The 27,326-nt window shown below is 46.2% G+C and overlaps 1 protein-coding gene across 4 annotated transcripts; it reads left to right on the top strand.

Moving 5' to 3' along the window:
* The first annotated feature begins 379 nt into the window (after positions 1–379).
* On the top strand, positions 380–25,823 carry FYB2 (FYN binding protein 2). 4 transcript variants are annotated; one of them, XM_053950448.1, is made up of 20 exons: positions 380–454; positions 4,193–4,907; positions 5,952–6,146; positions 7,197–7,230; positions 10,276–10,364; positions 11,193–11,221; positions 12,356–12,387; positions 13,185–13,269; positions 13,558–13,723; positions 15,544–15,664; positions 15,763–15,806; positions 16,097–16,166; positions 17,996–18,079; positions 19,327–19,355; positions 20,124–20,184; positions 20,729–20,821; positions 22,493–22,577; positions 24,324–24,480; positions 24,589–24,622; positions 25,046–25,823. In XM_053950448.1, the coding sequence occupies exons 1-20, from the start codon at positions 446–448 to the stop codon at positions 25,053–25,055; spliced, it is 2,142 nt and encodes a 713-aa protein (XP_053806423.1). In that variant the 5' UTR covers positions 380–445; the 3' UTR covers positions 25,056–25,823. The 4 variants fall into 4 exon arrangements, with proteins under 4 accessions (XP_053806423.1, XP_053806424.1, XP_053806425.1 ...); XM_053950449.1 differs by having other exon boundaries at positions 20,127–20,184; XM_053950450.1 differs by having other exon boundaries at positions 15,766–15,806.
* The last annotated feature ends 1,503 nt before the right edge of the window (positions 25,824–27,326 follow it).

Genomic DNA, 27,326 nt, shown 5'->3' on the forward strand with positions numbered 1-27,326 from the left:
CTTGCCCCAGGTGTGAGAAGGGACCTGAGAACATGCTGGGGGGTTGGAACTGGACAATATTTACAGTCCCTTCTTACCAAACCACTCAAAGATCCTACAAACTTCCACAGACATGGACATCACACGGACACAGACGGTGCTGTGAGGGCACCCATGCTGAGAGCAAGTGCCATTCTTTCCCTCAAAAAGCAAACCAAACCTGAGCTCTCCCTTTCCCATCCCAAGCCTGCCGCGGTGCTGACATTTGTGGCTCAGGTCAGGGAGTGCTGGGCAGGCTCAGCCCTGCCCAGGTGAGGCTCTCCCCGCCCCGGGGGCAGAGCCAGGCTCAGCTCAGGTGTGTTTAGGGCTGGCTCCGCCTCACCTGGCTGCAGGACTGCACGGGGGCAGGCAGGGCACACGGAACATGCCGGGCTGAAGCGCTGGAGCTGGCGTGGAGCAGCGAGGGATGGACCTGGTAACTGCTGGGGCTCTGTCTCTTCTGCAGCTGGCCCGGGGGAAGGATTTCTGCTCGCTTTTCTGCTGCTGATCCATAGCTTGGGGCTGTTCTCTCCATGGAGTGCTGGGAGCAATTTATCCTGGCAGTGAGGTGCGCGCTCATCGCCGCTCCCGCTCCGTGTGCAGAACACACAAATATTGCTTTGCTGCCCCAAGCAGGGGCTCCCAGCGCCTGCTTTCTTCCCCTCTCACTCTGACACGAGCTGCAGTTGTGCCTCTTAATGTAACAAAAAGCCGAGGTGGGGTTTATTGACTTATTTTGGGAGAAGCCAGAGGGTTAATGAGTCGATGATATCTGCAGTGCCTGCCCTGGGGTGCCTGGGCTTGGCTCCAGCAGTCCCACGCCAGGGCAGAGGGCAGCACAGATTAAACATTTACCCACCACAGCTCCCTTGGGAATCAAGATAAAGGATGGAGTAAACCAGAAAAATTCCAGGAGGGGAACAGGCAGTGCTTCCTCTCGGCTGTTCGGTGTGCCACGTCTTGAATGAGGTTTATTTTCCTGTGTTGATTCATTTTAGAAAAGCAACTTCAGGAAACTAATGAGAATTAGTTCAATTTAATTAATTAATTGAGAAGAGAAGGCTTTGGGGAAGAGCTTATTGCATTTCAGTACCTGAAGGGGCTGCAGGGGAGCTGGAAAGAGACTTCTGACAAAGCCCTGGAATGACAGGATAAGGGAGATGGCTTCAAACTGAAAGAGAGCAGGGTTAGATCAGCTATTAGGAAGAAATTCTTCCTTGTGAGGGTAGGGAGGCCCTGGCACAGGTTGCCCCATCCCTGTATGTGTCCAAGGCCAGGTTGGATGGGGCCTGGAGCAACCTGGTCAGTGTTGAGTGTGCTCATGGCAAGGGGTTGGAACAAACTGATCTTTAAAGTCCATTGCAATCCAAACCATTCTAGGATTCTGTAATTCAGATTCCTTTTGTTTAGTCCAAAGTATCAGCCTAAACCTCCTGCTGGTGCTCCTTCTAAAAGGTGCCCTTATCATAGGCCTAAGCTGAGCTTTATTCTGCTTCCTAGACTGATCTCGATGTTAGAAGAGCACTTTATTTTTAGGGAGAAAATATGGAAAGTTTCACTGCCCCCTGACTCTGTAATGCTTCTGTCCCCTGACTCCTTAATGCTCACAGCTTTCCGGCCAGTGGGAGTTTGTTTCCCTTTTTCTCTCTCTTCCCCTCTCATCTTGCGTGGGCTTTTGCCAAATGTAGTATTATTCACAGTCGATTATTTGGCCAGATGTAGCTGTAATACACGTTGTGAGCTTTTGGCAAGCCTTTAAATTTATGAGTTTATTCTCCCTGCTTGTCAGCTGGTCTGATTTTCAGGGGACCTGAGCCCTCCCTGGACTCCTGGGACACTGGGACTCCACGTGTGTCCTGCCTGTGACACTGTGTTTAGCCTGAGCACCTCCCTGGGCCAGCTGAAGGTGCATGGATCAAACAGGAGAGCTGCTTGGATGGGTTTGTGGTTTGAAACAGTCCCAGCTCTGATGGAGAATCATCCCTGCAGAGACTGGGAGAACTCACTGCACCTTGGAGGGTCTGGCTAAGCTCGGCCCTGTGCAAGGAAACAGCATTTGCAGGAGCTTTTTTGGGGAGGGATGGATTGCCCAGCTGGGTGTGGGTGTGCAAGAGGTGGCAATTTAACCCAATCCACCCCAGCAGTTCTCTCTATTTGGCTGGGGTCTGTACTTGTCCCTGCTTCCCATGAGCATCCCATCAGGCTGCACTCTGGGGGAACCATATCCGAGTGAGGGGCACTGAGAGTGCATTGAGCACAGGTAATCTCCCTCTTAATTAGGCAAATCAGCTGAAGCTGCCCTTTCAGGGCAAGATGAATAACAATTTGAAGGAGGGAAAGGAAAGCTCATATCCATCCCACTTTAATTAAACTTAGTGCCAAGCTCGTGACTGTCACAGCCCATTTCTGTCACAGCCAGCGCCAGGGAGAGGCCTGACCAAGAACCCCGTGTCTGCCTCGCCTGGGGCACTCTGAGACAAGCAGGTACTTTTTCCTTTCGCTTTTCTTTGTCTCTGAGGGCACTGATGAGGAATTGTTTGCTGCAGTAAAGAAAATCAGCACGGGGAGGTAAACAGCTCTGAACTCTTCAACCACTGCTGCAGCTGGTGCAACAGCTCCCTGCAATTGCACTGGGGCACCTCACTGCTTTATTTCCTGTCTGGCATCGCTGGAGGGATCTGGGTGCATGTGGGATTTTTTTAACATTTTTTTTCCCCCCAAAACCTGATTCATCCTCCGTGTGCCTCTGGAAGCTCCCGTTCCCATGGCTCGCCCCTAGATTAGCCTGTCTGGGCAGCTCACACAGCATCAGGCTGCTGACCACTAATATGAAATATAATTGGAGCAATTCAAACCTCTCCCCCAAGGGCTGGTTCTTTACATCATGTACTACCCTGTGAAAGTAATAAAGTCAGTGAAAGGGGTTATTCAAGAGAAATTGTCAGTGTTTAATAAATCGTGCAATTAAATGCAATAAAACCTCAGTATGCTATTCATCTGTTCTGTCTTAACACTTAAGGCTGGAGCTTTTTTCAGAATAACGAAGTTCTGTCCTAGATAATTTTTTCCAATTTCCTCATTAGACAGGTTCTCGTGAAGCCTTGTGCTGAACTAAGCTGCCAGAGCAGAGCACCTAATGTAATCATGGCATATAAAAAGTTATAGAGCAGTTCAAGGACTTAAGTAGCTCATAAATTTTTCTTCATATTTTCTCCCTAGTTCAGTTCAGGGCTGAATTTAAGCCACGGCACTGCAGGCAAAAATCGTGGTCCCTTTTCTCCAGCGTGGGACGCAGGGGAGTGAGGGGCTGAAACAAAATGTTCTTTAGGTGCCCTTTTAAACTGCACTGTCGCTGATTTGCTCCTTTTCTTCAAGAACCTGGGGTCTGGTAACTGTGTGGGAGAGGAACTGAGTGTGACAGCCAGTATCCATCACCTGCACTGGGAGATGCTCTCCGAGTGCCGTGTGTTTGGGTTATGCGTGCTCCGCTTCCTGGAGTGGCATGAAAGGCAAGGGGAGAAGCATCCAAAGAGCCCTGGGTGACTTAAGGGACCCTAAGCTGAACCAGCACCCTGGAGGAAAAGATTTTTGTCCCAGAGGTCATTAGGAGTGCAGCACCAAGTAGGTTATTTAGTGCTTCTCTTCTCATGGTGGAGTTTTCTCAAGGAGGGTGGGGATGGACTGGGCATCTCTGGAGCAGCACTGGCCTCTCCCCTGTTTGGTGCTTGTGTACTGAAAATAAACTGCAGCTTTCATACCCAGCAGGTGTATAAACAGCATTGCAGCACCTCTGCCAGGAAAGCTTTAACATTCAACTCAGTGTTTGCCAGATCCTCCCGAGGGAAATTCTCCATCACTGGGTGACACTGGGGAGAAGGAGGCATTTCCCCTGGCCACACTGCTCCTGCTTGGTTTCCATGCTGTGCTCCTGCATTTTCCCACCGTTTTCAGCTCTTTTGTCTTCACCAGAAGTGATTTGTGAGCCTTTGGAGGATCCTTTGAAAGAGCAAATTCTCCTCTGCTGCTTTTAAATTTTCACCAGGATCGGCATATCCTTGGTGACCAAGGTTGAGTGTGCAGCCTGTTTCTCTCTGAAAAGAGCATGATTGTTTAAATTGCCTGTTGCCACCTCTGTAAGCAGCTGTTCTGTGCTCTCCTCTCTCCCCTCACCCAGGAAGGTGTGACTGATTTCAAAGCCCTCCGAGCAAAATTTCAGAATGACTCCAACTTGGCCAACAAACCAGGGCAGAAACCTCCCACGGAGATCGCCCCCAAGCCTGGCTCTGCAGGGAACACCAGCTCCAGCCCTCTGCCCCTGACTAAGAGAGAGGTCAAAGTGTCCAAACCTGCCCACCCCAGCTCCCAGCCCCCTGTGCTCACCCAGCACAACCCCTTGGCACTGCCTCAGGGCTACAGGGAGCGGACGGGGCGCAACAAAGAGCACACGGGCAGCGCCTCGGAGAAAGGGCTGAGTTCTCCCAAGAGCAGCTCAGAAAAGCCTCTGCTCTCCTGTGGCACTGACCAGCAAGGATCCAGCCAAACAACTCCAGAGGACCCTCAGCTCTCAGATTCTTTCCAGCATGTCCTACAGATCTGGGAAGAGACTTTATCCCGCAAGGAGAAAACAAGTCCAAGACTCCCAGCCCAGCGGGCAGCAAACTCAGCTCCTGCTGCATCAGGCAGTGCCAGGATGCCACCCTCTGGAAGCTGCCCTGTCCTGGACTGGCGTGCCCAGAGGAAGGATGCTCTGCATGGCAGAGGGATAGCTCTTCCTCAGGCTCCCAGAGGAGACAGGAGCTCTGATGGAGCACGTGCTGAGGCTGTGGTGGCATCTGCGTTCTGCCAGTCGGGTTATCGTGTACCAAGAGAGCCACCTCAGCACCAGAAAGGTATGGAAAGGTGTATTCTTAACCCTGAATATAGAAATATATGAGTGTATAGGTGATCTGGAAGTGCAGGATACAGCAGCAGGAGAGAAAAGCTCCTGGGGGTTGGGACCCTCAAACAAGAGGCCAAGCTGGCCCATTGGAATGTTCTGTTCTTGTTCAGGAGGCCCTGGAGGTAACAAAGGGGTCTCAAACTGCTGCTCCACTTGGGTAAGAGGAATATCCAAGAAATTATTTTAAAAATAAACTCTGAGAAATAAACTCTAATTGCCCACATTTTAAAAATAAACTCTAATTGCCCACATTTTAAAAATAAACTCTAAGAAATTGCCCACATTTTGAGAGTAGGATGAAAACAGAGCACAGGAAACTATCTTAGTTTTGGTGTGCTTTGGCCGTTTGCAATCCCAAGGTAAATGTGACTTCACACAGATGTGAAAGGCTGGTCTGCAAAGACAGTTTAATTCTAATTAAAAGAGCTTAAACCTGAATTCCCACCCCCCTTTAGTGACATGAAAGAGCTTAAACCTGAATTCCCACCCCCCGCCTCTGCACCCTCCCAGCTTTGCAGAAGGTCATATTTAAGATCTGAGAAGATATTTCTTAGAGAAACTGCTGCTGGGAAACTCAGAGGCTGTGAAACTCCCCTTGCTGACGTGACTGGGTGACGGGGCACTGAAAACCTTAAATCTCTGTTTACCCTGGAAAGCCACCTCACCTGGCCTGAGCACTGCAAACAGCCACGGCCCTAAATCCTGGTGGATTAAACTGTTACCAGCGCAGAAAATTGGGCTGGTGTTTTATAATCCAGAGGAAGGGAGCTGTCAAGAGCTGAGACCCCAGCGTGGTTCACGTGGTAAAAATCTGTAAAAATGGGCATTTCCATTTGTTCTGCCATTCTGGTAGCACCTGCTGTGTGATGGGGACACTGAAACTGGGAGGAGGCAGAGCTGGTTAGAAATGTCAGTGCAACAACTAATGATCCTGTGTGGATTTTTGCTTAAATCAGGGCTAATTGCTGCCTGTCCTTGTGCTTCTCTGGAGCAGAACTGGAACCTCCCTTCTGCCAGCCTGGAGCAGGAAAATGGTCTTACAGCCCCGGGAGCAAGTGGCCAAGGATTAAACCTCTCCCTTCAGCTGAGTCCCTGGGTCCTGCCCCTGGGAAGCCTCCAAGACCCCCAAAGGTTGATCTCAGTGCTTTCCAAAGCACCATGCCTTTGGTCCACAGAGGAAATGAAACAAGTAAGAGATATTTAGTCTTTTTCCCCCAGATCTGTTCTATAGAAAAGGAATTAAAATGAGCAGTTTATTGACAGCTGTAAGGCCGCGATTTCCAGAACACCGAAATCAGACATTGTTACTTGTTTATAACTTCTTCCTCAAACATTAATAAGAGCTCAGCAGTTTCAGTGGGGCCGATTTTTGCTCTTAATCTGGAAAAGGGATCTGGTTTTCCAGGCTGGACGCCATCCCATGCTCAGAAACCCGCTTCCCTCCGTGCTGAGAGCAGTTTACAGCTGGCTGTAAAGCAGCAGCAGCTGCCTGTGAGCTGAGCTGATCTTTATCACTCCTCTTCAATGGGAAATGCCTCCACTCTGGAGCACACAACTGTGGGAAGGCACAATAAAATTGTTAGAAAATAGTCTGCTAATCCCCCCCACTTCTGTTTTAACTACAACAGAGGGCAATGTCGTTAAGTGTTCCGACATCAAGAAATGCAAAAGTTCAGTTTCCCATAATAAAACCCTATTGATGTTGCATAATAGAATATTCTGGACCACTTATTAAGCTGCTAAGTGGTGTTTCTTTATAGATACAGCCTTAATTACAGCCAGATCTTTAGGCACAACTTTTTATGGATTCAAAGGGAGCTGCTTTTGTAAGAAGGGCTCTGCTAAAGTCTCTTTGGCTTTACAGTGCCAGTTCTTATTGGTGTGCCCTGGCTTTGATAAGAACAAGAGGGAAAGAGGGTTTTTCACTGAAACTCTTTTCTAGCCTACTTGCCTTTTCTAAATATACTGATCTGGTGGGGGGAGCTAGTTACATTTCTATGCCATCATCTCCATGCCCTCCCAGTATTATCTGTCTCTAGAAAGCCTGAGATTGTTGCCAGGAAATGTGAAATAATAATGACAAAATAACAGAGCCACGTCCCCAGTTTGTGCTGGCAGTCCTGTGTCACACCTGCCTTTGTGTGCAGCGAGGAAGGGCTGTCCCTGTCACACCCCCCATGTGCTCTGGGGGGGCGTGGGCTTGCCTTCCAACACTAATCCTCTGTGTCTTTGTGTGCAGCTGCTGGAGAAGAGGATTACCTGACCCCTGAAAGGTGAGCCTGGGGAGAGGCAGGGCGTGGCTCACAGGTGATGGTGATGCCTTGTGAAGGCTGACCTAGAACAGAGGCTGGATGGAGTTACAGAATAAAGCAGGGATTTATTCCAAGGATCTCCTCCATGGATCCACCTTGGGCAGCACAAGAGTCCAGCCAGGGCTGCACCCAAGATGAACCAAAATGGTCCCAAAATGCACGAGCGCTCCCGGGGCTCTCACTGGGATCAGCTCTGCTCCATTTGCACCTTGCAGTTCATTGTCCCATTTCAGCTTTAGCCCATGCAGTCCCATCCTGCTTGTTTTTCTCTCTCCAGCCCACGCTGTTTGTGCTCCTGGGCCTGAGATTTGGATCATTTGTCCTTGGTCCCCAGCTGGAGAAGGAATTGTTTTGTCTCCCTGATCTGTGAAGAGAGCTCACCATCCCATAATATGAAGCTTAGACGTACGCATTAAAGCAGCACAGAATCTGAAAAGTATAAAAGCTAAAACCTGAGGCATCGGTGGGAACATCCCCATCCCATTTCCCCTTCAGCCTGGAGGGAATGGCCCACTCCTGGAGGCAGCAGCTTGCTCCAGGGGCTGTTCAAGGAACTGGAGTGTGCAAGGCCAGGTTGGATGGGATCCTGAGCAGGGTGGTCTAGTGGAAAGTGTCCCTGCTTGTGGGAGAGGGAGGGTTTGGAACTGAATCATCTTTAAGGTTCCTTCCAACCCAGCCCATTCTAGGATTCTGTGACTGTGTGATGAACCTACATGGCAAGCTCAAAGCTGGCTGGGAGCACCCTTTCCTAATGGAGAAAACTTCACCCCTCTTCTCTCATGTGGACTCTTAAAGCCTCATGGAGAATCATATCCATGTGTCTTTAGGTCTGGTTTAGCTGGTGGGAAGCAGAACTCCCAAAAAAGCCATTGCTTTTGTTGCACAGTCATCACCCCCCCACACCTCCCTGTGTGTTTTCTGCTTCCTGTGAGCTGTGTACTCAAGTTTTGTGTTTTTAGAAAAGAAATCCTTTTGAAAACTGTTGCTGAAACAAAGCCCTGGCATAACCAGAAGGTGTTGGGGGTTTCTTTGCCAGCAGCAAAGGAATTTGTATTCCTGCACTGTTCTGTGATCCTGTGTTTGTGCAGCCACTGCCCTCCCTCACCATCCCAGCCCTTCAGCTGCCTCCACTTGCTGAAGTGAGGTTTTTATTGGGTGGTGGTCCAAAATCACTTGAGTTTGTCTGAAACAGCTCAAAAATCTTGCAGACACAACTCTTCTGTATGCAGGGAGATCCTGATTTTTCTGGTCTCTGACTTGTCATGAGTGGTTGTGCAGCAGCCTGGGTTTTGTACAACAAGAACAGCAAAAGCGGGGGAAAATACTCATACACATGTTTTGTTGTAGTTGTGAAAAGGGGAAATGGAACAGCTGAACCAAAGCAAAGAGAGGGGAATTCTTAAAATACTTTCTGTGCCCAAACAGCTCCTCCAGCTATCGACAGCAAGTTGTTCTTGACATCATGAGGTGCTCCTGCCAGCGTGGGCTGGTGTTAACTTTTAACCTGTACTTGTCAGAAGAGAACTGGTCAAAAAATAACCTCCTCCAAAGCTGTCCTGCACTGCAAGAAGCTCTTCTAGCAATGTAATGCAGCAGGGTTAGCTGTCTTGCTCCAACACTTGTGATATGGTCTTTACAGTAGATCACTTGTTAAATATTAACTGTGTGATAACAGGGGAAATTAATTCAATAACTTTGGCATAAAAGCAAAATACCAGCAGTTTGAGGACAGGAATTCCCCTCCTCAAAGCCTCACCTGGAATGAAATCTGGTCTCAGAGACCCTGACATCGTTTCTTGTGCTGACTGTTCCTGAGCTGAGTGGGGATGAACACGCTGTGGGACAGCAAGGCAGTGTCCCAGTGCTGGGGGGCTGCAGGGGACACCGGGGGGCTGGGGCAGCCCCTGCCATCAGCACAGCCTTCTGCTTGACTTCAGGGGTTGTTTCCTTCTCTGATTTCACTGCTGTCAAAGTGCACCTTGAGTTTCTTGTTCCTCGTGTTCTGTTTTGCCCTTAGTCCTTTCTCTGCTGAAGCTGAGTTGTGACAGCGGGGTGATTCCAGGCAAACCAGACCCTCCCTGAGGTTTTTTACAGCTAGAAGAAAGAAATTCTTACTAGAATTCTTCCTGGTGCTCTTTCCCTGCCTTACCCTGTCCCCCACGTGTGTTGCAAGCTGTGTCTTGTGCATTTGCTGCTTCCTGGTACATTCCTAAAATGCCAAAACCTCCACCTCTGTGGGCGGAGGGGAAGGACCGCTGGATTCGCCTGGGTCATTCAGGAATGCTGTTTTTTTCCCTCTGCATCTTCTCCCAAATGACACTACCGTGACTTTCTGGAGGAGGGAAGGAAAAAGGAGGATGGGGAGATGGGAACTGGATTGGGGAGCCCAGCACTTGAGGCTGTGTGGTGCTGGAGCTGTGGTGCTTTCCCTCCTCCTGTGGCTGGCACGTGCCACTCGCGGTGTTGGCATGGAGTGGGTGGCTTGATAAGCTCAGGAGCAGGACCTTTAAAAGTCCCCTCTGCTATCTCTGCTTCCCCTTTTGTTCCCTCCCATGAGAAGCCAAGTGCCAAAGAGTACAAATGGGAATTGTTATCAATTTCAAAGTACCTGAGTAGGCTTGAAAAATGCTGTGCTTGTCAATTTCCTTGTTTCATGTTGGTTTTTTTGGTGGTTTTTTTTGGTTTTTTTTTTTTCCCTGTTTCTACTTGAGGGATTGCTGTAGGCAGGAGACTCTAACCCTGGTAGAGGGTGTGCTTTGAGCCCTGTAAATGCAGCCTGGCCTCCCAAAGGACAAGCAGTGGGAGCGTGGAGTCAGGGGGAAGGTTCAGCTGAGCCCTGCATCTGCCACAGGTCTCCTCTCCCCCTGAGGAATTCCTGATTTCACCTTGCTTTTTTGTAGGCTCACTACCAAAGTGCTTGATTTCCTTGTCCTTAAGATGATTTTTTTTTTCATACTACTGAAAGGCGAAAAAAAAAAATCTTTTCTCTCTTTTTCATCTTCTCAGTGCTCAACTTGAAGAGCAGAATAATTATGAAGAAACCCCGATGTACCTGAATCAGTCTGGGGACACCACAACCTTGTGTGTCATTGAAGGTACTTTGAAAGGCAGCACTGTGAGGTGAATTACATGCTAGCTGGGAAAAAAAAGCCTTTAAAATAGGAAATAATACAGTTTCTTGTTGAGAAAAGCAGCTGCACAGTGGTCTGGGAGAACAAGTTTGAGTGTCCTGTCCCCCTGTGCAGTGGGGCAATGGGAAAACAAGTTAAAATTCTGGGGGTAAAATGATGCTTATAGTAAAACTCAGTGGGGAATATCATGAGACATGGCCCATGTAGAGGAGAATAAAAAGAAGATAGTGAGGCAAACCTCAGTGTCTTCTCGGGAACAGAAGGGCACAGACTACGAGACTTTTCCAGGTCCACCAATATTTTTTCCCAGTATAATTTTCTCTATCAAAGTTGCCACTGCTCTGCTTTTACATTTTCCACACTCTCACAATGCCTCTTTTGGGGAGGTTACTTCTGCCATGTGCACGGGTTTTGTCTCCCAGTGGGAAAGGAGCCAAGCAAGTCCCTTGTGGGGGACTGCCACAGCCCCCTGGGATTTCACAGATCCCTGAAAACTGTGGCCAGTCAGGCTTGGTGCTGCAGCCCCCTGCATGCAAACCAATGCTCAAATATATATATAAAAATATATAATATAATATATAATATAAATTATATTATATATATATATAATTTATATAATATTATTTATATATATATATATTATATATATATATATATATATATAATAGCAGGACATGGTGAATGTGTGCCTGGATGCTGAACATCCCAACTGAAGCTGACTTTTGCACCTAAAAGTGCAGTGACTTTAACATGGACTAAAAATTAATATCTATTCATAAATATCTTTCCTAGGACCTAAGGCAGAGCCTGAAAAACACAGGGTAAGTGTCTTGAAAACTTCTAATATCTGTATTTCTTACCTGCCAAGAATTTGTCTGTGTGCTGTCTGTGAAGACTCTCAAAAAATAAATAGGAAATTGCAGAGGGGACACAAAGACTAATGAGATTCCCAAATATACCAGTGGGAAGAGTCAGTTCCCTTGATTTCCACTGAAGAAATGTAAGGAAGTGATAACACCAGCTGGATTGATGGACCAAGTGTTAAGCACCAATATCAAGAATACGAATTTTTGGAGGAAAAAAATCCACTGGAATGTACTGGAATTTCCTGCCAAGGGTGAGCTGGTGCTGGTAATCCCTCTGCAAAGATGTAAAAGCAAAGTTGGCTTGGCTTGGCAGCACACTTGGAGTTGTGGCTCATAAGGAAGGACAAGTGTGGTGAGCACAGCTGTAGGGGCCTTCATCCCCTGCTGCAGGGATCTCTCTGCTGCAGATCACTCTTCTCACTTCCCCCTGGCTGCAGAGGGTGGCAGTTTCCCTTGGCAGGGGGAATATCCTGCAGGGAAGGCAAAATCCTGAATGCACAGGGCAGGAACTGCTGAAGCTGTTCCTAGATAAGCCCTGCTTGGCTGAGCTCAGCTGAGAGCTCGTGCCAGGAGATGTCCATGTCCTGGCCATCAGCTCTGGCCCTGCTGAAACTCTTTGTAAAATGTCAAACTCCAGTTTCAAGTCCTGGCTTGTAAAGCCATCACACTGCCTGAGAAGCAGCACAGCTTTCCAAACGTATTTATCTCTGTGTGATTTGCAGAGAGGTTCTCTGGCTTGGCTGGAGTCTCATTTTATGGCAGGCTGGGAAATCTTTATTTAAATTTAAAAAAACTTCCTCCTCCTCTGCAAGCTCTCCTTTCTGTAACAGCTTCCATGCTGACCAGTACCTTCACTGGTCCAACCCTAGCACTGTTTTATTATCCCTGTATAGTTTGTGAATATGTGTATTCCCTGTCCTGCAAAGGAGATGAAATATCCTTGTCTGATGACTATTCCAAACATAAAATACTTCTGGGCTTTCGAAAGAAATATTTCTTTAAATGCTAGTTGACAGTTGAGGCCTTGTATGAAAGCTTGACTGCTGAGAAAAGCACAGTGGCTGAAGGCTTTCCTCTTCTTTATTCTAGAAACAGAAGATTTTTCCCTTTGCCAAATCCAGGTAATTTCCTTTCCTCTCTCTCAAACTTCTTCTAACCCCACAACGGATTCGGGTTAGGAATTGAATATTGTAACACTCAGTAAATAGAAAGAAATTTCATATATTTCATGACCAAGACAGCAGAGATGATGCTTTTCTTTGTCAGCACTCATGGATTCTAAGATTGTTTCATATCTGGAGGGGAGATTGTAAAAAAATTGCACTGTCTATTCCTACTGAAACTTGAAGAGTGTAAACAGGGAGAGTTATGAGGCTCTCAAACTGGGGCACCTGGTTCTAGGTCCAAGGCAAGGCAATGTCCATTCTGAATTTCACCCTACATAGGTCACACTTCGAGCTCCTTGTGGTGTGTATTCATGGTCACTGTCTGAAGGCTGGGTTTTTGGTGGTGACTGAAGAGTTATGTGATAAAAAGGGGTCACTTTTATGGGAAATGTTGTGATGCTGGGATAAAGAAGGTATCAAGTCCTGCATCCTGTTGCTGTTTGTTCTTCCCTAAATCTCAATACAGTGTGGTGGGAGGCACATCGTGTGATCCAGGTGCCACCACAAATGGATCTATTTTGTCCTTTCCAGCTATGAGGAAACAATCGTATTAATTTGTCTCTCTTCCAAGAATTATTTGCATTATCCCTTTAGATTTGGATTTGCCCTTACTTTACTGGTGGTCATTTGGGCATCTCCCTCATTCAGAGGGAAAATGAGCTACGTATTTGGGCACTGTCACAAGGCAAAGTGTTTGTGACTTTGCTGAAGTGTCTGTGTGCTGAGTTCTCTCTCATTTCTGAACATTTCAGCCCAGAAAGAGCTCTGATAGAGGATGAAAAAGAGGGAGAACCAAGTGATGAAACAGCAAAACTGGAGGAGAACAAAATGTTCGAGGTATTGTATCCTTGAGGTTAATTTTGATAATTGTTATAGGATGTCTCTTCTCCTTCTGTCCTCCCTCTGTTTGGGAAACAGTTGAAACCTGAGCCCTTAATCCCAGGGGGTTTCCACCTTCTCTTTTGCTTGTTCATCACTCAACTGCTTCAGCCTGAAAGGTTGATGGGGAAGGGTGTGAAGCTGTTTTAAGTCCACAGATAATTGCTATTCTTATGGATGCACAGATGTGTAATAGAAATCTATATTAGAAAGCTGTTTTCTACGGACTGCATTGACCAAACACAGTGTTTGATCCAGACAGGTAGAAATGAGTACATGTCTCCCACCAGCCATGCCAAGGCAGATGGCAGAGGTGGGCTGAAGGTTCTGCAAGGGAAGCAGGATGTGACCAGTCCCCAGAATGCAACGTATCCAACCCCACCAGGGCTGGCAAAAGACAGAGCAGAGCACTGTGAGTATCTCGTTGCACCATTGAGTGTTTCCCCAGTCCCCAGCCCCATCTGCTGCCCAAATGTCTCTTCCATATGGGAAAGAACGTTAAATTTGGACGCAACTCTTGAACCAATTTAGTTAAACCAGGGCAGAAGGTTGCATGAGCGTTTGTATTCTGGTCTGGATCATTTATTTTGGCTGTGCAAACAGCTTCCTAGGTTGGTTAACCATCTGCATAACTCCGGCCGAGGTGTTTGTTTTTCTAGCAGATTGCCCTTATCCGTGAGAGCTGAAATCCATCTCCTCTGCTCCTCATAATTTATGGAGTCTCAGGAAAGGGGCTTGGGTGGAAATGCAAGTGGGCAGGATGAGAGCCTGAAGTCTCCCTCTGTGCCTGGCTGAGATGGGTGCTGGCTCCATCTCCTCGTGGTGCCAGGCTGACTTTGGGCTCCTTCTGCCAGGATGGTCTGAGGCAGCGACCAGAGCTGCTGAAAGGCACCTCAGCTGCACAGTTAAACCAAATCACATCCCCTCTGTAAGCACAACTTCAGCTATAAATGTTCACTGGTCCTATTCTGCAAAGGCTCTGCAAGCCACTGGTGTGATATGGCAGCATTTCAAAGATGAAAGAGAGAAAAGTAGCTCTGTTGGGCTCTGTGGACAGAGCAGGAGTGTGAAGGAGAAAGTGTAAATTGACTGTGACTGTGGTTATTTTTATTGGTGTGGTTCTCAGGTATTTCTCTTTTTTTTTATTATTTTAAATCACCTCATAATAATTTTCTGGTTTGGTTGGTGTCTGTTTCTGTAAAAGATCTTGCTGGTTTGCTTGACCTTTGAACAGCTGGAGGTAATTTCTGTTGGGACTTTTTTTTTCCCAAAGTACTCCTGGTGAGCCTCCTGCTTCAACAGAGAGGCTGATTTGGAGAATTGTTTGGTCCACCCCTGCCTGCTTTTCTAATTTGCTGTTTGTGGATGTTTTGTAGAAGTTTTGGTCTCTAGCTGGACCATATTGAGGTGGTGCCTGTGTGCAGCAAGATCTACTGCATGAATCAGAATGGTTTGGGTTGGAGGGAGCTGAAAGATCCTCTCATTGCACCCCCTGCCATGGCAGGGACACCTTCCACTGCCCCAGGGCGCTCCAAGCCCTGCCCAGCCTGGCCTTGCCCACTCCCCACGTTCATTTACAAACAATATCTGCTTTTATTTGTGTGGCTGCATTTCTGCGTTGCTCCAACTCTCTTAAGTTAAGGTTTTAGCATGGCCACTTAAGAGTTCTCCACTAATAATCTGTTTCTAACCTCATGAGGTGCAACTCCCAGGCTTGATTCCAGCCCCCAGTGAAATCCATCTCAGGGATGCTCATCCTCCTTGGGTCCTTTCCAAGATGTTGATTTACAGGTGTATTCCAGTGAACTGGTTCATTATTTGGATCTTAACATTTCCACCAGCCATGCCAAGCTTTTTCTCCAATCACTTCTCTGGAGATCCAAGAATAATCTCTTGGATGCTTTTAGGTGAGGAAGATTTGGGTCAGAGCTGCCACAATTGAAAAAATTGACAGCCATTTTAAGTTTTTTAAACATAAAATATTTTTATGACTTTTAAAGCTAAAAACTTTGAAAATTGTTCACTTTTGTTTCTTGCAGTGTCTCAGAGCAGAGAATTTCCTGGACTCCTGGAAAGGAAAATATATCTGTAGGCTCTTACTTGTTGTGTTACCCTCAACAGTTGTCCTTTCTCTGAGAGATTCCTCAGAAAAGCTCCTAAAGCAAAGGTTTATTTCATTTATTTATAATTTATTTCATTTATTTATTTTTTTATTTATAATCTCATTTCCAGGGCACAGCGTGGGTGTTGGTGCTCAAAAGCCAGAAGGAACAGCCTTGGGCCAAAACCCTGGGCAGTCTCTGCAGGCACCAGAGGACATCTATGACGATGTTGAGGAGCTGCAGGACAGACTGTGAGTGTGGACCTGGGCTCTTGCAGTGCCTGTGCCTAGGAAATGTCATTTAAAATCCCTCCTGCTGCAAACCCCCATGTCACACTTGTGTCTTCCAGCAGCCACGGCTCAGACGCCTCAAGTTCCTTCACTTCAGACAGCAGTAAGTGGGGAAGCTCAAACAGAAGCTGCTTTTAATTTGGGCTGGTCCCTGGGAGATGCTGGGAATGGTTTTGCTTCACTTTCAGCATCTACAGTGTCTCCTCCTGGCTGGGTTGCTCTGAATTCTCATTAAAACCAGTGGGGAGTAGTATATATGTCTAGCATGGAATTCATTTGAGCAGCCCTGAAGCCTCTTTAAGAGTAAAATGTAAAAGGTCTGGGTGCAATTTGTCCAGCAAACCTCACCTTATTGCTACTGAACTTGTCTTAATGGCAGGCCTTGGTTTTAAGTTTCAGGAAACAGCTACGAGGAAACATATGAAGATGTTGAGATTGGGGGTGATAACCCAGCAAAACCAGAGTAAGTTGCAATTTCTTAGCTTGTATTTTGAAATTCTGGCCATTCAGCCTTGATCTCACATGCCAGGTACTGGCTGGAAACCTTTCTTTTTCCCTCTGACTCAACTGCAGAAAAGTTGTTGTGTGGGTGGGTTTCTTCCCTTCTTCCTCCCTCTTTCCTCTTTGGATCACAAAAGGGGGCAAAAAGTCATTACCAAAATTAAATCCCAAAGCAGTGAGGGGGATTTTTCTTCCTGTAACACCCTCCATAATTTCCAAGTACTGCTCTCCCAGACCTATTCCTGCATCAAGCACACAGGACTGCCTCACTTGCCCTCTCTTGTTTAAAAGTGTTGCTCAGGAATTGGCACCTTCTTTGTGTGTGCCAAAAGAGGGGATGCTCAAGGGACAAACTGTCCGCATAAATCAGGACAAAATGCTCACATTTGAGATCACAGAAGGCTGGAGAAGAACCCCATGTACTGTAAACTAACTTGCAACCTGCTCATTTTTTATGTAGACTCTCAAGATATTTGCTTCCACGGGGTGTGTTATAAAACCAATGAGTTTTGCAGCCTCGGGTTTTTGTGTTGCCTGAGCTTCCCAAATGGATTAAGAGGTGTAAGGTGAAGTTCAGTTGCGTTTTGTGTGGTTCCCTACCCTCGTGCAGTAAAAAGTTGCTTTTGTAAGGAATAGAGACAGCCTTTGGGAAAGGCAGTGTGGCACAGGATTGCTTGGAGTGCATCTGGTGGCTCTCTCCTGAGGAGCAGTGTGGGAGGAATAATAAGGTGTTGCTGTAAACTGCTTTTCCCTTACGGATGGGAGGCTTGCACTGGCCTGCATCTGGATCCCAGTCCAGCTGTGGATGTACAGCCTGTGTGTGACAGAGAGGGAGGGAAAAGGGGATAGCTGAACCCCCTGGAGGTGACAGGATGGTTATTCAAAGAAGGAAGTGTCATTTCTCTGCAAATTGTCCCTGGGAGTTGCGGGGTGGGGGTGCAGCAGCTCCTCCATCCAGAGGGAAGCGTTCCCAGATGGATCATGCATATCCCCACTCCTGGGAAGCACATCCGTGCCTCTTCTTCGCCCCTCTGCACGTGGGTGCAGAAATTAAAACCCTCCTGCTGATTCACAAAGGGAGCAGTGCACCTTGCTGGGGCTGCAAAGGAATTTCAAGACCGTTTGGGACCAAATTCACGGGTTTCAGAGGTCAGGGTCTTAATCCCCAAACCTGCCTTTCTGTGATCTCTCTATTGATCCCACCTGCAGGATTAAGTGTGCTGAGACACATAAAGGGTTTTTAATGGCCCTTGTGCAGGGGTAATGACACCCAGGGGAGGACCTGGCTTGCTTGCAGATACTTTACAAGAAAATTGCTGTGTAGATTTGCAACCCTTTGTAAACTTCAGAGAGAAGTGTGTGCCACGGACTGTCCTCCTCAAGGACAGGCACAATAGAAATATGTGATGGAGGGTGGCTCAGAAAGTGTCCCTGATGTCCCCTTTAATGGTCGCTGCAATGCTTCTGGGTGATGCTGCCCTTTCCTCAGGAATTTTCACTCCAGAGAAACCTGGATCACCCTCTAGTTGCTGGGCCAGAGGAGGACAACTTCAATTAACACAGGAAAAAAAAGCAAAGATAGGAGCTTGGTCTTAATAATTAAGCACCTTTTCCTCTGCTGGTGCTTATCCCCATGAGTCTATCATCCATATGATGCTGTTAACACTTAAATTCTTCTTCTGAGCTGAGGTCCAAGGTCTGCTGCCCTCCCTTTCCCTGCCTCGGGGTCTCTGGGGCTGCTTCTGCACCTTTTGTCTCTTTTAATTTAAAACCTGTTTCTCTTTTGGACAGAACAGGAAAACAAAAGACATTTGGAAACCTGTTTAAGATAGAAAAGTTGAAGCTGAACAATTTCAGGCTCAAGAACAACCTAAGGTAAGAAAATGATGGTGATCTCACCCCTTCCCCCTTCAAACCTGAGCATTTCTCCTGGCAATTTTTTGAGAGCAGGAGGTCTAGGAGTAAGGAATACAGCTCTTTTTTTTTTGGGAAACTTAGGCCAAAAGTGCTTCTATCAACTCAGTAGGAGCTACCATGGCAGATGTGGCCAGTGGTCAATCTGTGCAGCTTCTCCAGAATTTCTGGCATCAGGAATCTCCTGGAGCTGATCCTATAGCAGTTTCCAGGCTTTCATAGATTTTCTGCTGCCTTTGGTACCTTTCTGATACCTCAGCATGACACAAGGGAGTGTAAAATGGTGATACCTGCTGCCTTGACCTGTGAGCCAGGATTAGGGACAGCCTTGTTGATGGGGGTTTTATTCCAAGTTCCATTCAGAGCCAAGCTGGCAAGAGCATCTGCTGAAGGAGTTTGACAGTGAGTTTTCATTCTAACAGGGTGGGGAATATTGTATAACTTCCTACAGTGCCTTTTTGGGTATTCTAATATGCAAAGCTGTCCATAAGCTTCCAGGGAAATTGCCTTTTCCTCAGGTGTGCAGAACCTGCAGAACCTGTCCTCCACTGCTGCCAGCGAGTGCCTCACCCTGTACACGGTGCCTGAACTCCAGGAAATCCCTGCCTTTTCTTATTTCTTTGGGAGTTCCAGGTTAAACCTTTCCTCTTTCCTCTTTTTGTAGGAAGGTTTGTTTTCCTTACAAATCTTTTCGCACAAGACACCCTGTAGCAGCTCCTTCAAATATAAATATCATTAAAGGGAAAGACCCAGCTGGTTTTGTGTGATTCTCCTGTCTCAAAGAACCCTAAAAGCTCCTGAAATCATCTTAGATATCTACAGACATTGCCACCTTTGAATTCCTGGACAACCCCTGATGTTGGTAGACTGGCAGGAAGGAATTACTACTGACTAAAAATTCCAACTATCCAGCAACCCCCTTGCTGTTGAGAAGGGCAGCAGGAGTTTGGACTGTTCTTTGGATGCAGTGTAGATCCTTCCTGCTTGATGAACACATGGCTCTTATTGCTGTCAGGGTAGAAATGCTTATTTAGCAAGGGATTTCATTTTGGGAAATGCTGTTGGTACCATGCTGTATGGTACCCATACACCTCGGCCTGTCTCTGCCACTTCAAGAGCATCATTAACAGCTTTTTGGGGCTCCTCGTGGATTTTTGGGCATTGCTGATGTGCAGATCTGTTTCTAAAAGCCTTTTTTCTCTCCACAGACTGGTTTCCATTTCAGTACCAAATTTAGGTAAGCACATACCTGTACCTGACTCCTGGGGATCTGTGTGTGTTTGAAGATCCAAATGTTCTGTACAATCAGCTTGGTGCACTGTGCCTTTCTGAAAATCATGTATTGTGGCAGCAGTAGCTTTGAAGACTTGATAGAGATTTGTGTTTCATTTGAGGGTGGGGGTTTTGCTCATATTTTGGGTGGTTTTGCTTTAAAAAAGGAGCATTTCCCTTGCAGATCTGGATATATCCAGGAAGGTAATGTGTGAAACAGCCCATGCAGAACCACTGCTGGCAGTGGTATGTGGGCCCATGGCACTCTAGCTTTACAAAACCCTTTACAAAGGGTTTTACTCTTTGTAAAACTCTTTATTCCTGCCTGCTGGAGGGTCAAGTTCACCCTTTACATATATGGGGTGGATACAACCTCAACCTTGAGGAGATGCTGGAGTGAACACACCCAAGTCCTTGTGTTGAGAACGCTGCCTGGGCTGGCTGCAGTGCAAAGCTGGGGCTTTGCTGCTGCTCCTGCTCCACCCATGGAGCTGGATGGCCAAACCCATGCAGAAAACTGCCCATAAATACAACTAACCAACCCCAAGCATCATTCCTTGTGCTGGACCTTTGCTGAGTGTTTGGGAGCTCCAAGGCTCCTTTTGCATTTCCTTGGCCCCTTTGGGTTGAGCGACGAGCAGCAGCCCCAGTTTCCTTTGCAATAGATTTTTTGGACTAGCAGGCTCAGAGTGGCATCTCCTAATCATTTTATGTCCTGCACTTTGGCTGACAGCAGCTGTCTCCCAGGAGGACAACGTGTATGATGATGTCGAGGCGGGGCAGAGAGAGACCAGGTGAGGAGGGTGCTCTATCCCGGGGTTGTCCTTAACCCAAGATTTTCCTCCTGGCACAAACCTGTGCCTGGTACTGTAACCTACTGAGGGTCGTGGTCTGGTTGGGATTCAGTCCTCTGGAGACAGTCCAGGTGCCCTCCCTGTGTGTGTTTGATTTGGCAGGGTATTTCCTCGCTGTTACCCAGCTAGCGCCAGAGACGTGAAAAGGAGAGAGCAGCTCCCTGAAACACATGAAACACATGAAAAATCAGATCTTTTTCCTAAGGAAGGAAAACTCCGTCTCCCAGACCAGATTATCAGCCCCGTCCTGGCAGGCTCTCTGTCAGAAAAATTACTTTTAATAGGAACAGCATGTCCTGGTGTCTTGCTGCCAGATGACTGCGGTGGCTGCGCGTGCTGGTGTAAATCACAGCAAGTGTTTGCATTTCAGTGCAGGGTGTGGGGGGAGATGGAGAAAAATCCCAGCTCTGTAGGTACATGGGTCTGGGGAGGGGACACAATCTGCTGGGAAAAACCTGAATTCCTGTCTGTCTGTTCCTCTCAGAGGGAAGGATGACAAGTACAAGGTCCAGATGCCAAAACTTCGGGTGGCGAAAGAGTACAAGGACAAAAGGAAAAGCATCGACGACGTGGAAAGGTCTTGATTTCCATTCTGTGTTCCCATTTTGTCTGACTTTGTACACATCCCTGAGTGATTTCAGGAACAGGATGTCCCTGATTGCACGGACATTTTGTGTTGGTTGATAGTCCTTTCCCTTTGAAGGCAGATTTCAGGAGTCTTTGCAGAAAATATCTCAAGGGTGAAACAAACCCTTGGATCTGAACTGAGCATAAGGGGAGGATACCCAAAGGTCTTATCCTGAAGTCTTGTCGTGACTTTCCACTGAGCTGAGCCAAAAGTTGTTACTTCCTATATATTTGGCTCCTTTTTGCTATTTTAGTAGATTTAGATTAGATTTTTGGAAGGAATTCCTCCCTGTGAGGGTGGTGAGGCCCTGGCTCAGGTTGTCCAGAGAAGCTGTGGCTACCCCTGGATCTCTGGAAGTGTCCAAGACTGGGCTGGCCAGGGCTTGGAGCAACCTGGGATAATGAAAGATGTCCCTGCCCATGGCAGGGGGGTAAAACCATTCTATGATTCTAAGATTCTATGATTTTGGCAAGAGCCTTGTATTTTAAAGTATTGATTATTTGGGCTGATTGCATTGACTCTTGCTGTGCCATTTGTGCATAAAAGCAATTTTTTTTGTTGTTATTGGTGCTGCAAAAATTCACATGGAAGTGGGAGATTTCTTTTCCCTTTTAGATCACAAAAAATGTGCATCACAATGACCTTTTTCATGACCTAATACCTGGGACTTTGAATGTAAATCAGAGACCCATTTTTCAGGTTCTTACCACAGAGTTCCTGCATGGGGCTGCTCAAACACCACTGGTTGTGCTGTGCAAAGCCTCAGGTATAACTTTACAGACCATCAGGGAGTCCATGCAATTTCAACTTTCCCTTAGAGATCACAGGTCCTGCCCGAGGAGGAATCTCTTCACAGCTTAGAAGTTCCTAATTTCAACTCTTGTTTCCCTTCCACTTTAATTTTAAGTGCATCAAAATCATCCAAGGATGAATAATTTATTACAAATGGATGGGGGATTTTTTTTTGTTGTTGTTGTTTGGTGTTTGTTTCCTGTCTTAGTTTTAAAATGAATGCTACAGTTGTAATTTCACATATCAGAAAAAGTGGCATCCCCATGTGCAGGGAATGCCCCACTCCCTTGAAGTGGGTTATAAGAACTTGTTTTCCACTTTACAGTGCCATATAAATGTCTGCTTGGGGGACTTTCTCCTCCATGTGCTAAAAAACCCAAAGGGAATCTGGAGACCTGTGTCAAACCCCACTTCCTTAAGTGACTCAGGATGAGAGTTATCTGGGGACCCTTTATTTCTGAGCATAAATAAAACCAGAAGGAGACAAACTGCTGGGGGGAAAGTCAATTGTTGACTTCCCTAAAAATGGGGCTGATTCGAAACACTCAATAGAGAGTTTATTTGTTCCCACGCTGCTTACAGACCAAAGGAAAAAAATTGTCCCAAACAGAGATACAAAACGGCTCAAGTTGTGCCTCACTAAATTTGAGTTGTATATTCACCCTTTTCTGAGAAATAGGGATGTCAACTTTGTGTGCTTTGCTATTCTAAGAGTTCCTTGCAGACAAGGCTGGAATTAGGCTCTGGGCTGCAATTTCAGATTGCCAGGGGTTATTTAAATGCAGTTCAGAAATACATGTGTGTGTGTGTGTCTCTCTCTTGTTGCAGAAATATCTTCAAATTCAAGAAGAGTGGTGAAGAAAAGAGCAAGAAGATGGACAAAGAAGAGAAGTTCTTTAGAGAGACATTTATGGTGCGTGTTTATGGTACTTTCTAGCTGTGTCAGGGGAGGAAAGCAGCTCTGTGGCTTGTTTAAACCACTCATCTTGTTGGTCCTCAGCTATGCTGGGAAAGTTTTCCCCTGACTTGTTGCCTTCTCGCCTAATCTGGGGTTCCCAGAGGAGAAAAGCAGCTCCGTGGTTTGCTTAAAAGACACCTGGTGGTGTCTTGGTCCTCAGCTTGGGAAAGTTGTCCTGATGCCTTAGGATTTAGCTTTTATATTTTTTCAAATCCTGTATTGCATTAGTGTATAACTCTAAACTCCATATAAAGCATCAGTTAACTGTCTTCACATTTTGGTCAGACAAAACAATTCCTCTAGGCCTGATATTCAAGGGCAGCTTACTGCCCCGGGCCTGAAAAGTATAGAAAAAAGAGAATTGAGGGGGAGCAAACTCAATTTGAGTTATCTCCTCACACAGGGCACCGATTTGTCAGAATTCGAGTTATCTCCTCACACAGGGCACCGATTTGTCAGATTATACACTTTTCTGACCCAGAGATGGGGCAACTGAGAGGTGTTTTAAAAACTTTTATTCCATTTTTAGTCTCATGAGAAGGGTGAGACAATACTCATGTTATAATTCATGCCATCACAATCGGATGCCAACTATTTCCTAATGACAATATACTTTAAGTGTTTCTTGGCCTATCAGCTTTAGCCACGCCATGCTGTAGATGCCTTAAAGCCAATCATCTAAAATTACCCCTCATGGCTCTTACTACAGTGCATCTTTGATAGTTCTATTTCTCCAAAGTATCCAGTCTTATTTGCAATGCCATCCTTTGAAACTTGTTTCTAGTTCCATTTCTCTCTCAGCAATGTCTGCCCTGTGCCATGGCGTTTCTAAGTCAGCATTTCTTATTTCAAGGTTTGCATACAGATGCACACTATGTGAGCCTTCTGTCAGGATTTGAGAATTTTCTACAAATCCATTTTCCCACAATTACCTGTAGCTGTAATTGGAGGATTAATTGATATGTAAATGGAGCAAACTTATAATTGCCTGAAAAACTCATGACCGCCGTCCATCTTGGGCGTAGCCTCTGGGAGGCTGTGACTGCCCAACATGTACCTGTTGAAGGCCTTCAATAAATACCCACTTTTATTCTCTTAAATTTGTCTAGCCTCTGTTTTAGGTAGCCACTTCAAGTCATCAGTCCTACTCCCCTAATCTGGATCTTCATCAGAGGCGTTGCTGAGATTTTTCTCCCTCCTCCCCAAAGCCTCACAACCCAACCTGAAACCTTTCCTTCCCTCCCTCCCTCCCCAGTGCCCTTACAGAGGTTGCACACAGAGATACAGAATAACTCCTGCTCGCTCCCTGTCCTGCAGTATGACAAGGAGATCTGCCTGCTCAGATACAGAATAACTCCTGCTCGCTCCCTGTCCTGCAGTAGGACAAGGAGATCCACCTGCTCAGATACAGAATAACTCCTGCTCGCTCCCTGTCCTGCAGTATGACAAGGAGATCTGCCTGCTCAGATACAGAATAACTCCTGCTCGCTCCCTGTCCTGCAGTAGGACAAGGAGATCCACCTGCTCAGATACAGAATAACTCCTGCTCGCTCCCTGTCCTGCAGTATGACAAGGAGATCTGCCTGCTCAGATACAGATACAGAATAACTCCTGCTCGCTCCCTGTCCTGCAGTAGGACAAGGAGATCCGCCTGCTCAGATACAGATACAGAATAACTCTTGCTCACTCCCTGTCCTGCAGTACGACAAGGAGATCCGCGTGCTCGCCACGGCCACCGCCACGCGCTCGGTGCGCAGCCAGCGCCGCGCCGACCTCCCGCTCACAGCTGGGGAACAGCTGGATGTCATCGACGCCGTGCAGGGCCACGCCGTCATCTGCCGCAACGCCCAGGGCAGATGTGAGTCTGCAGCCCAACAAATCACCTCCCAAACCACGGCACGTCCCTCGTGCTCAGCCACGTTGGCCCAGGTTTTGCTAATTCCCTTCCTTTTCCCTCCTCCCTCAGATGGGTACGTTCTGGTGGAGCACTTGAACTTCAGGTAATCTCGGATTTTTATTTATTATGATGCATATTCTCCTCTCTTTCCTGTGTGGGGATAGCTGGAGAAATGTACTTAAAACTTCTGAAGGCAGGGGGAGTTAATGTAAACAGCCAGTATTAATTATTAAATAAGTATTTCCAGTTTTGCTCTGCTGCTGGACAAGTTTCCAGTCCAACTGCAGCTAAAAAAAGCCCTGTCCAGTCATGACTTGTGTAAATTGGAGATTCCTGACTTGCCTTCAGATATGCCATATTAATCCACATCTGCTGCAAACATGGGCGCTCGTGCCTTGCCAAAACACACCCTTAAATTCCCTGCTGCAGCATTTCCTTGCATGCTCATGCATAATTCATACAAATGAGCCTCCTCTTACCCAGGTGGCCCTTGCTAGGAAAATTCCTTTTTTTTTCTTTGAGACAGACAGTACTAACTGCCCTGAGAGCTGCTCTCCCCTGGAGCATCCCTGAAGGTCTCTTGTGCTTCCTGCATCCGTGACAGCCCATGTTGGTCAGCTGTGGGGTGATGATGGGAATGTAAATAAAGCTGGGGTTTTTTACACTGTTGAATGTGCAAGAGATGTTTCCTTCTTTTTTTTTTTTTTCTTTTTTTTTTTTTTTTTCCTGCCATTAGAGCATGTCTTGACTGATTATTTGTTATTTTCAGTATTTCTCACTTTTTGGAGTATTTTGTTGGTCAGCTCTGAAATAGCTATTATATTTCTACATTTTAAGAAAAAGAATAGTGCACTTTAGTTGCTCAATCTCATTTCTGTAAGAACTGCAAGTTTCCCCAAAAGATTTGCTCTTTAAAAAGCAAACCATATAAACTGGAACTGGTTTTGGTCTTAAAAGTGTTGAGAGAAGTAGTATGTGTCACCACTCTTGCTGTGTTAAATATATAAAATAGTGGAAAAGTTGACTCATTTCTTTGCAAAAATAATATGAAAAAAGAGCAAATAAAGCATTCAGTCAAAAATTACTTTATTTTTTTTAAGCTAACTTAGGCATCCCAGATATGTAAAAGTTGACTCCTGGCTCCCAAGGACTCGCAGCAACAGGGAATTACCCAACAGTTGCCCCTGTGTTCAGGCTGCTCTCTCTCCACCGTGGGCCTGGAGGATGATTACTTATTTTCAGAAAAATGCTCCTAAATGTAGGAAGAGAAATATAAATTGCTAATGGCTACTCCTCCATGTATTCAGTAGATACATTTTCAAAAGTGAAAAAAAATGTGGATAAAGTTTTTACATGGCTTTGAAAGAAAATAAACCCTTTAAATCTGACTGTAGTGTATGGCTTTTACCCCTTCCTGGCACATTTTAGGAGCCCATATCAGTTTGCTCATAAATATCCTAAAAATGTAAGATGTTTTAATTAGAAATTATTAAATGTTCCAGGCTTAAGAAAAATAAAAGCGCTGTTTGCCACAGGGCCATTTCAAAGCTGGCATAGGAGACATCAGTAAAAAAAGTCAGAGCAAATATTTAACATTTACTTTTAAGTCTATACAGGCATTCTTATTTATTTTACCATGTGGTTACTATTAAGTGCATTGGCCTGCATCCATCCTTGCAGCAAAAAAAAAAAAAATAAAGCACTCCCCTGTAAGCATGCGCAGCTTTGCAGCTCTGCCAGCCCAAATATTTGGATTTTTCTGGTGGAGAGGGAGAGTTTGGGGAGCTGGAGTGCGTGTTTGGCTTTGGCACAGGCTGGGACGTGCTCTGTGCCCTTCACCTCTACCCCTTTGCAGGGAATTGGCCCCAGGGAAGTGCTGGAGATGGTTTCTCCATAGTTTTTTTTTTTTTTTTTTTTTTTCCCATGGTGATATTTAGGATTAAAGCCTTGAAGAAAATACCCCCTTCCTCCATTCCTTCCTCATCCTCATCCCCGCCAGCGCTCGTTCACAACTCATGAAGTCAACTCATCACCCCCTCTATAAGCACTAGGGGCAAATCCTGTATTAGCCACATGTGCAAGCTCTTTTTTGCCTCCCAAGGAAGTTATTTACCAAGTTTCTCTTATTTTAAAGGAAGGGTTTTTTAGGAATCTCCCCCTGTATCCTGTGACAGACGTGACGCGGCCCCGATCCCGGTGCCTGTGGGGTTGTGCTCCGAATCCCTGGGAAACACAAACTTCTGCACTGCCAGAGGCAGCTGATTTAATGCAAGGATGCCTTGCAATACCCATAGAAATGTTTTTTGTTCCTCATGGACACATCCCAGTGCATGCAAAGAAGAAAAGAGCTTGCTATGGGCTGACTCCAGATAATACAAAAAATGCTTTAGATACAGCAACTTCTATTTCCTCAGTTAAACCACAGGTTGGCTATATTTAGGTCAAGAGATTGGTCAGGAAATTAAACTCATCCTTTTTTTTTTTCTTTCCTCTTTTATAGTCTTATTGGTACATCCTAACCACATCAAAACTTACAATAATTCTCATGTGAGTGTTAAGCCCTGTTCCTCCATCTTTCTCCTCAAAAGGGAAATAATCACGACAACAGCTGTGAGTTGATGAGCCTGAGGGAGAACTGAAATTGTGTAAAAAGGGGATAGGATAGGGACAAATCTGGGGCACTCCCTGCAGCTGCGTGCTTGAACTGGAGTCACATCCTCCTGCATCAGAGGCACAGAGGAAACAGGTGCCCACTTTTGTCCCCAACACTTTTTCTGCAGTGAAAGGTTATTTTTGCATGATGTCTT

The sequence above is a fragment of the Vidua chalybeata genome, chromosome 9 (genome assembly GCF_026979565.1).
Source record: "Vidua chalybeata isolate OUT-0048 chromosome 9, bVidCha1 merged haplotype, whole genome shotgun sequence".
Lineage (NCBI taxonomy): Eukaryota > Metazoa > Chordata > Aves > Passeriformes > Viduidae > Vidua > Vidua chalybeata.